This window comes from Megascapheus bottae, chromosome 3 (assembly GCF_031878675.1).
Source record: "Megascapheus bottae isolate mThoBot1 chromosome 3, mThoBot2.hap1, whole genome shotgun sequence".
Taxonomy (NCBI): Eukaryota; Metazoa; Chordata; class Mammalia; order Rodentia; family Geomyidae; genus Megascapheus; species Megascapheus bottae.
In genome coordinates this window covers 23,212,476-23,224,286 of record NC_143511.1, presented here as the reverse complement: position 1 = coordinate 23,224,286, position 11,811 = coordinate 23,212,476, and the positions used below count along the sequence as shown (strand labels likewise).

Below are 11,811 nucleotides of genomic sequence, written 5' to 3'. Positions count from 1 at the left end.
GCAATGCCAATTAAACTGTTCAATTTTGAGACTGCTGTAAGCTGTGAGGAAACGGAAGTTTAGGCCTAACTGGAGGCAGCTCCAATGGAGGGTCTCCTAGGATGAACCCCACATTGCTGGAAATGCCTGGGGACATCGGGTATCACGTTGGAATAAGAACACCAACTCGAAAGGAGCTTGGCAGACGAAACCCTCCTTCTGAAGATCAATAGTGCTACCGTCAGTGAGCATGCACACTGAGCTACCCATGCAGCTTTTTATCCCCCATGTATTATTTCCCTTTGTTCTGATTAGTCAGAACTTGGGTTCACAATCTTTCTCAGCTGGTTAAGTTGAAGCATGTTAAAAATTTACTGGAGCCATCAACTAAATTCAGGACACCTGTCTGAAACAACTCGGGAAAACAATTCTTATTCAGCTGATGTTGTACCATTTGAGTTACAACTCCAGCCCATAGAAAAATAATTTTTAATATCAAGATACAGTTTAACTAAAATAGCTTCAAATAAGGTGGCAGCTCCCCTTAAAAAGGCAAAGTACTCGGAAAAGACTCTTAACTCCTGCGGCAGGCAAGGAGCATGGGGTCTTGGTCAGTTGGTAATGGCTAGATTTCCCCTTCAAAGCTATTCCCTGTTGGCTAAATCTTGGGTTTCCTCAAGGAATCCAGAAAATTCTTGCATTTGGCATGCTGCTGTAGTGTCATGGCTTTGATGACAGACACCAGTGGCTGAGAGAAACTGAGCAGTCCTGATTGTACTCATCTCACACACTTAATTCTCTGCTTGGACAGCTCTGACAACCCAGGCAGGCCTTCCCTATCCCTCCATCTCCCCTCACAAGAGTGAGTTATCCCCACTTTGTGCTGGCAAGGGACAGTCAATGTCTCTCTTTAGGGCACTCCCCATTCTGACTCGGGATCTAGTGTAGTAGACAGCTACTTGTATGAGGCAAAGGCTATGAGTCATTTGGGCTTTGTACCAAGCATGTAGATTAGTGATAACCATGCAAGCGTGCAGTAAGGGAATGAAGGATTAGCTCATCAGCCCACTCAGAGCTTCCCCTGACTAGGAAAGTGCCTAGCTCTCTGACAGCTCTTGCTCCACCCTTGTGGAGCAGATTTCCACTGAGGACAGGATACAAAGTATGGTCAATGAACAAACTTTGCCATGTGGGTTTTTCAGTTGGGAGAAGTAAAGCCAACTAGATGTTCTTTATCTGCCATTTGATTGAGATGTGACAGTTGCATGTAATGGGATCCATGTGTTGCAGGAGGAAGGATCTGGCCCCAGTGTTCTCGGACAACGACAAATACATTGCAATGACAGATGGGTGCAAGAAGTTTATGCTTTTATGCATGTAACAAGTTTAAAAATAAAAAGGAAACTGAGTATGATGGCACACACCTCTAATCCCAGCAAGTCAGAAAAAAAAAGTAAGTTCAGAGCCAATCTAGGTTATGCAGCAAAATCCTGTCTCAAGAAAGCAAAAAAAAAAAGAATAAAAACTTTGCTTTCCTTTCTAAGTTAACTCCACAATTCCCTACTGAAGTGAAATGCTTGTTTCCTGTTCAACAAAGGCCAGCTGCCCTGCTACACACTTAACATAAATGGTTGTTTTTAATCCCCTTCCCACCCCAAATCTAAGGAGATATTTATCACTTACCGAGAAAGACCTGTGCAGGTGCCAAGATGCAGACAGAAATCATGGCAGCAAGATAAGTCCCTGCCGGCAGGGCAGGGAGCTTACAGTTTAGTAAGGAGAACCCCAACTTGAAAGGGGAAAGAAAAAGATCTTGGCAAGTTCAGTCATTTACCCCAAATCCTGTATCAAGTCATTGATCAAGTCAGGATTGAGTTACATGACCCACTCCTCTGTTGGCTTCTTCCTTTTAGCCCGTTCCCCAAGAGCAAGGGCAGAAAATGGTCTAAGGGAGGCAGAAGCTTTTTATATTATTACACAAACACGTAATTTTCTTTAAGATAGCTGATGGGAGACCTATGGATAAGGGTGAAGGGTCAGGGACTGGAGCTGCTTTCATGTTGTAATGAGCAAACCCCTCCTCAGCACCTCCCCAGCTTCTCCTGTGCTTTCCAAAGTGCCATGAGCCCACATTTGCTTGGCCTTGGTGATTGGCCAGTTGGGACTCTCTCTTGGATCTGCAGATACTGGGACAATATCCTGAAGTGGAGACTGGGTTTTTCTCTGTACTGCTCACAGAGGCAGGCGTATTCTTTCTGATAATGTTTGTGATATAGCGAAGTATGATATTCAGTAGACACATATAAACTCACAGGGCACACACACACACACACACAAAATATGCCCTACTCAACTTAGGCTCAATGGTTTCCCTCATTCGTCATAATCAGTAGAAACCTTGGGCTCTACTAGCAGAGATCTGCAATAGAGCAAAGTCTTGATACATAAGGCCATATAATGTGAAGCTAATTGAAAGGACCTCCAGGATATTGAAACAAAAGCCATATAATGAATGATTGTTGTCCTTAATGTACTATGTTGTCTCTCATCTCCTTTGCTATCCCTTGGTTATCTCATTTTGGTATAGTATCTCACTTTGTTATCTGATATATTGAATTTATTTGTATTTGGATATTTGAAATTTGATAGGGAAGGGGGGAAAACTAAGACGGGAGGGGGGTGTGGGGGGGGAGGGAAATGGGTACCAAGACATGTGAACGGGTATCAATCTATGCGAATTAATGCACCTTCTATCTGGCAAATATCATGTAACCCTTTTACTAATTACAATAAAAAAATTAAAAAAAAATATGCCCTACTCACCTGCCCTTTAGCTCCCTTCCTGGGATTTCTGCTTTAGCAGAAATGGAATCCTAGCCAGGCAAGAGGTTAAAGGCTCATCTCTAAGCTCCTAACACTCTGGTCCTGCACTACTGAGGAGTGAAAGGATCTGCAGATAGCCCTCTCCCCCACTCCTCAGACTAAGGCTCCATGAGCTACTTTCTATCCCATTACTCTGCCTCCCAGAAGTTCTGAGAAGTCAGGCTAGTAACTACAAAGAACTGTCACCAAAGGAAATGAGTACATTTGAGTTCTGAATCATGCTCTGGGGATTTGTGATTAGGCTTATATAAGACCTGCCATCTGTGAGACTTATCTCCAGTTAACCAATCAAAACTATGATGATATTGGTACTGTGGAAGAGCCCTAGTCTTGAGGGGAAAAAATCTAAATGTCAATACCTAGGCCCTAGGCCTGAGCACTGTCCTTGGGCTTTCTCGAGGCTAGAACTCTATCACTTGGGCTTTCTTCTATGTATATGGTACCGAGGAATCAAACCTGGGTCTTTGTGCATGCTAGGCAAGCACTCTACCACTAGGCCAAACTCCCAGCCCCCTCATCAACCATTCTTAATAGAATCAATGTACGTACCTACCAGAAACAACAGAGTAAGCAATTGGATGAACTAAGTGCATTCTTTTCCTATTGAGCTGCTTTCCACTCACTCCTCCAAATATTACTTCATCCATTAAGGAATGAAACACAGTTCTTAGAAGCATTCAAGCCTCTGTTCATCACCTCATTTGCCTAGCCCTCCGCAAAGTTAACATATGCAAGTACCCTATTCATGGCAGGAGACCAAGCAATGGTTGAGGAAATTACAGGAGTCCTAAACTCCGCCCCACCCCAGGGCTAACCATTTCCTTAGTTGCTACTTTGAGTCATCTTTTCCTGAAGCCAAGTGCCTGCTTTTTGTTTTCTCATGATTGTTCTCTTCCAATCTCTGAAAACGTTCCCTGGCATGTGGGCTCACATAGACCCCACCAGCAGACACGGAGAGACCTTGTGTTTCCCATCAGCTGAATGATTTTGTGGGCAAGAGGAAATATGCTTATAAACTTACAAATCACCCTAATATCCAATTTCTCAGAGGAAGAGAACAGATTATTAGATCATGATTGCTGGAGATGTATCAGTTTGTATGACCAATTTAACAATTAGAGTAGACTATAAGTAACATTAAATATTCTGTTAAAATAAGACCATTGAGCTAGGCACTGGTGGATTGTGCCTGCTATCCTGACTATTCAAGAAGCTGAGATGTAAAGATTATAGCTCCAAGCCAATGTAGAAAAGGAAACTCCATGAAACTTTTTTTTTTTAATTTTGTCAGTGGTGGGGCTTGAACTCAGAGCCTGGGCACTATCCCTGAGCCTCTCTTCTGTGTTCAAGGCTAGTGCTCTACCACTTGAGCCCCATTTTCAGTTTTTAAGTCGTCAATTAGATAAGAGTCTCATGGGGACTTTTCTGCACTGGCTAGCTTTTAATCACAGTCCTCAGATCTCAGCCTCCTGAGTAGCTAGGTCCTGAGAGCCACCAATGTCCCAGGTGAGAGAGAGAGAAAGACGGGGGGCGGGGGGGCAGTCTCCACTGAGTTGGATGCTGGTTGCTCATGCTTGTCCTCCTTGCTACTCAGGGGGCTGAAATCTGAGGATTAGGATTACAGTTTGAATACAGCCTAGGCAGAAAAGTTATGGGACTCTAATTTCCAATTAACCAGCAAAAACATGGTAGAGGTGTGGCTCAAGAAGTAGTAGATAACTAGACTGGAGTGAAAAGAAATCCCAGCATGAAGCCCTGAGTTCAAGTCCCAGTACCTATCCCCATATACACACAAAGATCAAGATGGAATGCTTTGCTTAGCACTGTGCTCGAAGATTCTTGGAGTAACAGATAAATGCAGCTGTGTGTTCATCATTAAAAAAAAAATCATTGTGGGGAGTCTGGCCTAGCGGTAGAGTGTTTGCCTAGCATGCATGAAGATCTGGGTTTGATTCCTTGGTACCGCATACATAGAAAAAGCCGGAAGTAGGGATGAGGCTCAAGTGGTAGAGCTCCAGCCTTGAGAAAGCCCAAGGACAGTGTTCAAGCCCTGAGTTTAAGCCCTGGGACTGGCAAAAAACAAACAAACAAACAAACAAACAAAAAAACCCACAGGCTTAAAATAGTGAGCTCATTCTATTAGTGCAATGGCACTGAAACCTGCTTACATGCTAGAGTCACCCAGGAAGCTTTACATTTTTCCAATATCCAGGCTGCACCTGCACCAGATAAATTCAAAAGTGAATGAGCGAAGTCCAGGCCTATTTAAGTTCCCCAGGTGAATCCAATGTACAGCACAGTGAGCATCCCTGCACTGGAGAAGGTCCTGAGCTTTGTAATACCCAATCTTCAGTCTTACAAAATCTACTTCGTAGATTTACCTTCTTTATTTCATTTTTACCAAGAACCTCTTTAAAGCTGGAATCTGGAAATTTAAAAAAAATAAATTATAGACAGGAATAGAAATTCACATGCACACACACAAAATACATACTTATTTTTTATTTAACTTACGCCCTGTTATTAGTAATAGACATCAGTAAAACCTATTGCCTTGGAACTTACATGTTCTCTCAAAATCTTTAAAGCACGGTACTCTAAAAAACACACATAGATATTTAAGTGACACACACACACACATACACACATTAATTACTTTCAAGAACCATGATCCAATAATATATTTAATATGTAAGATCTCATTCATCACTATACAAAGAAAAAGAAGAAGAAGAGAGAAAAAGAAAAAAGTCCCACATCCAAAAAACAAGCAAACTTCTTTGATTAAGACACGTACCCTTAGCATGGGCACTTACAGTTACAATGGTTTCTCGGTAGCACTTTGAGGTAGCTATTTTGTAAAGTAACAGAAGTCCAAGAGCTGCTTCTAGTTCCCTCTCTACACAAAGGCACAGGCTTACAGCCTCAGCCCTTGATGGAGGAAAATGAATTTGTCTTCACTGCCAATACCATTGCAAATTCACTTGGTCATCCGTTCACTAAACTTTGGGCTTTGTGGGTTTATAATACATTAAAGACATTTTGATGCACTTCTCCTCTTGGTGTGGGAAAACCCAGGTTAGAGAGTCAGCTGCTTTGGGACATGCAATCATCACTGGCAAAAGACAGAAAATTCCAGGGGAAAGGGAAATAAGGCATCATGATAGCCTTTTCAATTGTCTTTAAGAATTTCATTAAGAGTGACTCCCTCCTTTAAGGGTACAAGGAGGTTCATATCTCAGTATTTCTTCCATAGTTCTGGCCTCAGAAGGCCTCCCTTTCCCCACTGTAATATCACTGTAATATTAAACTTTCTGGGATTTTTCCTGGTAAAGCAGTAAGAGAAGCTCTTTAAAAAAAAATTCACACACACACACATGCAAAAATAGAAACAAAAAGCCCAGATGTGAGAGAGCAACACCAAGAATGGACTTCCTTTGTGCAAGTTAAAAATGACACACGTTTCTCAATTCAGGAAAAAGGGCTGCTTCTTAAAACAACAATAAGAAAAACCCTAAAAGAAGTAAAAATTCACCTCAGCTCTGCATGTGAAACACAAATGTACAGTCAAGGCAGGCTAAGGATTAAAGCTGCAAAAATGGCCCCAATAACCCTCAGACCTTGGTGCAGGTCAAATTTTTGCCCAACAGTCACAGATTCAAGGGGTTTTCAATTCCCTAAAAGCCCTTTTTCCCACATGCATTCTGTTTGAAAGTTGAATCCTTATTAGTCATCAATATATAAATGAATAAAAATAGCACATGTCCAAGCAGTAAAATAAAGGGCATGAGCTAGGCCTGAGTTGCCACTTTTAACTCTGTCGCTCAGCTTCATATAAAACCCTCAAAGGCTGCCCCAAAAGTCTCTTCCCCCCAACCCCTGAACATTGCTGAAAATATTGGCTGCCCAAGCTAACCAACACAAAGCACAACTGAGCATTAGAACTTCAAGTATCCAAGGTGGTATAGAGGCTGGTCCTCTGAAGAGTTCATGCAGCGCCCTTCAAGCCCTCACCCCACCCCACCTCACCCCAGCACGCCCCAGTATAGAGTTTTAACACTGCTGGTGATCATTAACAAATACTGGGGTTCAAGGTGAGGAACGACTCTCTGACTGTAACAGCCTTAAATTCTCTAACATTTAGTACAATGACAAGGTACAGGACCTGGTATTCAAGCAATCCCTTTGAAGTCATTCTTTCTGTATCAAACAGGGAAACGGTTCCATTGGGTTAACAGTGTCATTTAAAATGCCATAAATTAAATAAGTTAGTTCACAGTTTTGTTTTGCTTTTCTTCTTGCTTAGCACTTAAGTTACAGTCAATCTCTAGAGCGCTTTCGAAGCTTGCTTTAACAGTTCCAAGTCTTTCCTGTGGATACTGCTGGCTCTGGGACACGCGTAGTCCTGTAGCTGCAATGGTATGAATTGTTCTAGCACCCCAAGCCCCTGCTCAGCAGGACTGGTAAATAGCTTAGTCCATGATGGTTTAAAATTTCCACGGAATCCCAAAAATATGGTACTCCCTAAAAAAACAACAACAAGAATTCAATTTACATAGCAATGAGTACCAGCAGCAGGTGATGCAGAAGGTGAATAGGAGTTGGGCAAAACAGAGCACTCTCGCTTTCTCTTTCTCTTCCCCTACCCCCCCCCACATACATACATACATACATACATACATACATACATACACACACACACACACACACACACACACACACACACACACACACCCCAACATATGTATTTAAATTTGTATTTTCTTATGGTAGGAAATAAACACTAACCACCAAAATGATGAACTATGCCCAACACTTCCCTTATTTAGAAGTTGTATTCATGACACCTACCCAAGCAAATAAGCTCACAAAAATGTGCTGGCAACTAAGTTTTGCCACAAAAGTATAAGCATTGTTGGCCTCTCATGAACTTCACAGAGTAACACAAACACAAACCTTTGTTATAAAGGTGAGCTGGTTTGGCTAATCCCAGAGATATCAAGGAATCTGAAATGTTCAGATGCTTTATTTCTCCTCTTGTGCTTAGCAGAACAACTGACCTGCAGACAAACAGTAGAACACTGTTTATTTTTTATTTATTTATTTTTTTTTTGCCAGTCCTGGGCTTGAGCTCAGGGCCTGAGCACTGTCCTTGGACTTTCTCAAGGCTAGAGCTCTACCACTTGAGCCTCAGCACAACTTCCGGCTTTTTTCTATGTATGTGGTACTGAGGAATCGAACCCAGGTCTTCATGCATGCTAGGCAAGCACTTTAACCACTAGGCCAAACTCCCGGCCCAGTAGAACACTGTTTAATTTCAATTATTCAGCATGTATTTCTTGAGTCTCTTTTTGGATTGAATACACTCTAGAAATATGGGTAAAAAGCCAAGTGTTAGTGCCTCTCATCTATATACCTGTAATCCTAGCTACTCAGGAGGCTGAGATCTGCAGATCAAGGTTCAAAGTTATCCTAGGCAGGAATCTTTGTGAGACTCTTATCTTCAATTGAACCAACAAAAAACTGGAAGTAGACTTATTGCTCAAGAGGTAAAGGGCTATCCCTGGAGTGAAAAAGCTAAGGGATGCTACCATAAATTCGAGTCCCAGTACCAGCACAGATAAATTCTGCAGCATTTAAAGGAAGCTTATATTTCTTAAGAACTGCTGTCTTTATCATACAACAAATCAATAAAACATATAGACTTATGTGTATTTGTTAATTACCTTGGCTGCATAGTTCCTTTCAGTATCTGACCACACAAGTATAATTTGCATAAAAGCAGTTCACTACTCTCCTACATTCTTCTTGCAGCTAGACTTCAGAATTAATTGCCAAATATGGCAGGAAGCTAACCTACTTACTTCTACTGATGGGATTGTGTTAATTTTATATTTTAATTTAGGTAGCATCAGCTCTGCAACCTTAGCATGCCATCTAGGAAGACAGAGTATCCCTCCCTTTAACTCAACTCTTCCCACAGTCCTTAGTAGTGTATTTTACTTTGTTAATGTGGGTCTTGACAAGTCATAAGACTAGGATTCTTTAGTGTTGTATTCGTGTGGGCTCATGGTTGCCCCTCTTTCTAAACAATGCTGACTCAATTCAGAATCACTGCCCAGGTCTGACCACAGCAAATAGATACACTGAAAGCCTGACCCTCAGTGCAATTACTGAGACCAGTCCATGAGACCATTAACAGGTCATCACTATCTAAGAAGGTACTGTCAGCTGCCCTGTAAATTCTTAACAGGTTTTCAAAATTCTATTTTTCAGAGAGAAAAATATGTGTTCCTAAATGTCCAGTATACAGTATTAAACTCTTTTACAATCTGAAGCTTCCTATATAATGAGTAGCTAGATAAGAAATTCTATCACAAGACTCTCAAAAAGCTTCTCTTAGTCCCATTTCTAAAAATAACTCCATTAATGAGTCAGGTTTAACTCTTAAATGTATAGGCTACCCTGCAAAATGACTATTGTATTATTTGTGGTAGACTTATAACCTGGTTTTAAGAGAACTGAGTATAAGAAGCCGGAGTTTGGCCTAGTGGTAGAGTGCTTGCCTAGCATGTAAGAAAACCCAGGTTCGATTTAATGTATGTACCACATACATTAAAAAAAAAAGCCAGAAGAGGTGCCTTGCCTTATGTGGTAGAACTCTAGCCGTGAGAAAGCCCAAAGACAGTGCTCAGGCCAGGAGTTCAAGACTCAGGACTAGCAAAAAAAGAAAAATAATAAGTACATGTTGTGTGTGTGCTCTTGAAAGTTAACAGAGGGCTGAGTGCTTGCCTAGAATGCATGAAGCAGCCCTGGGTTCAATCCCTTAGTGCAATATAACTTAATGATAGAATGCTAGTCTTGAACAAAAGAAGCTTAGGGATAGTGTCCAGGACCTGGGTTTAAGCCGCAGGACTAGCCAAAAAGAAAAAAAGTCCATGAGACTTTTACATCTAATAAACTGCCCAAACCAGACGGAAGTGGAGCTGTGGCTCAAGTGGTATTATGCTAAGCTTGAGCAAAAAAGCTAAGGGAGAGTACCCAGGGCCTGAGTTCAACCCCAATGCTGGGTTTGAGGGGGGTGGGGATGGGGAGGGTCCAAAACCTTCCATCTTCAGCTACTTAGAATCAATTATTTTTTTTTCTGTTCATTTCTAAGTGATTGAGACAATGGCTTCCTGCATCACAGTCACAGCACAATGATATTTGGGGCCTACTGGTGAGATAGATAGCTACAAGAGGTAAAATTATATAGAAAAATTACTTCAGAATGGTAATAAGTGAAATGAGCACACAGTAGATCAATTTAATATTAAAAAGTATCATAACAATGTTCCCAAGTGAACAGGTAGAGCCTTCCTAGTATTTGCAAATATTTGAACATGTAAGTTCAGCCATCAATGAGTAATAGCTTCTCAAAAAGCACCATGGACTCTGAATGTCCACAGAGTAAAAAACCAAGGAGCGAATCTAGAGCTTATAGGTAACAAGGTGTCACCTCTGTGAGAAACTCCACATCTTCAAAGTGGTTTGTTCTTGGTACCAAGCAAGCATGACATACCTTGGAGGGATGCTTGCTTTTAAATATTCTTCCATGCGACTGATATCAGCAAGAGGAAAAGTCTGTTTTTCTATCAACCGGAAGGGTACTTGACATGCATCAATAACCAAAATGAAGATGCCTGCACTTCGGAAGGTAAAGTCAGTGCCATTGACCTGAGAATCCAAAAACAAAAACAAGTCTTTTGTTATCATCCTTTCAGAAATGTCTCCAACATGATTTTTCTTTCCAGACCCTTCTAAGCCCAGAATTTCACTTGTTCTTTGCCTCCAATGTCTGAAATGGTGTCTATCTCCCTCTAAGATGTTGGTCATAGATGCTGTTTGGGTTGATTTTTGCTGATCAGATCAGATTCTTGGAGCCAGGTGTATCAAACCCTACTGGACTGAGCTGAGTGATACAAGTTCTCAAGCCTCAGCCTCGTGCAGGCTGGAAAAAAAAAAAAAAAAGATTTATCTTTTGAGATTTACTTTTACTGGCAAAACAGTACCTTCTTTAATTGTCTCATGAGGTTTGAGAACAGTAAGCCTCAGAAACTACTTGCTTCCTTCATACCAATGAAGGCACCAAGAGGTAGAGCTAGCACAGGCTAGTGCCCATAAAAGGACATCCTGACCATGCCAGTCTACTCACATCTGTATTCCTATTTGAGAGGTTGAGGTGAACAGGATTACAGTTTGACACTAACCTGGGCAGAAAAGGCCACAAGACCCATATCTAGGTATAATGGTGCACTCTTCTCACCCCAAGATATGTGAGACACAAATATTGGAAGAATCATGGGTCTGGAATCACCCAGGTAGAAAAGTACAGATTATCTCTCCAGCCTATGATCCCAGAAACAACCAGAAACACATAGAAGGCAGACTGCAGCTCAGGCACATTATCCAAGCTGGAAGTAAAACCCTATCTCAAAAATAAAACAGGGCCAGGAGTTTGGCCTACTGGCAGAGTGCTTGCCTAACATGTATGAAGACCCAGGTTCAATTCCTCAAGGTACCATATACATAGAAAAAAAGCTGGAAGTGGTTCTGTGTCTCAAGTGGTAGAGCTCTAGCCTTGAGAAAGCCCAAGGACAGTGCTCAAGCCCCGAGTTCAAGCCAGAACTGGCAAAATAAATAAATAAATAATAAATAAATAAATAAATAAAAACAAACAAAAACAGTGGAAAAATAGGACTCGAAGTATGATTCAGTGGTACTGAGCCAGCCTAGCAAGCTCAAGACCCTGTGTCCAAAAATTAAAAAACAATCTGAGTATATCACAAAATGAAGGCCTGATAGGGAACTAGGTAGAAATATGGTCTGAGTTATAACTGAGAATATCCATCATCCAATGCCATTGAATAACATCTAAATTCTAGAGCTAGGTGGTAGGAATGTCTGTAC

General features: G+C 41.4%; 1 protein-coding gene across 2 annotated transcripts in view; it reads right to left on the bottom strand.

Moving 5' to 3' along the window:
- Nucleotides 1-5,344: 5,344 nt before the first annotated feature.
- Cemip2 (cell migration inducing hyaluronidase 2) overlaps nt 5,345-11,811 on the bottom strand; it is a 73,075-nt gene continuing 66,608 nt past the window's right edge. The window contains exons 22-24 of one of the 2 annotated variants that reach the window (XM_090329649.1): nt 10,424-10,578; nt 7,819-7,922; nt 5,345-7,386 (exon numbers count right to left, since the gene is read on the bottom strand). In XM_090329649.1, the coding sequence (XP_090185775.1) occupies nt 7,190-7,386; nt 7,819-7,922; nt 10,424-10,578 (456 nt within the window). In that variant the 3' untranslated portion in view covers nt 5,345-7,189. Of the gene's footprint in view, nt 7,387-7,818; nt 7,923-10,423; nt 10,579-10,628; nt 10,853-11,811 lie in introns of those variants that run through there. The other variant, XM_090329650.1, reaches the window with a different exon arrangement.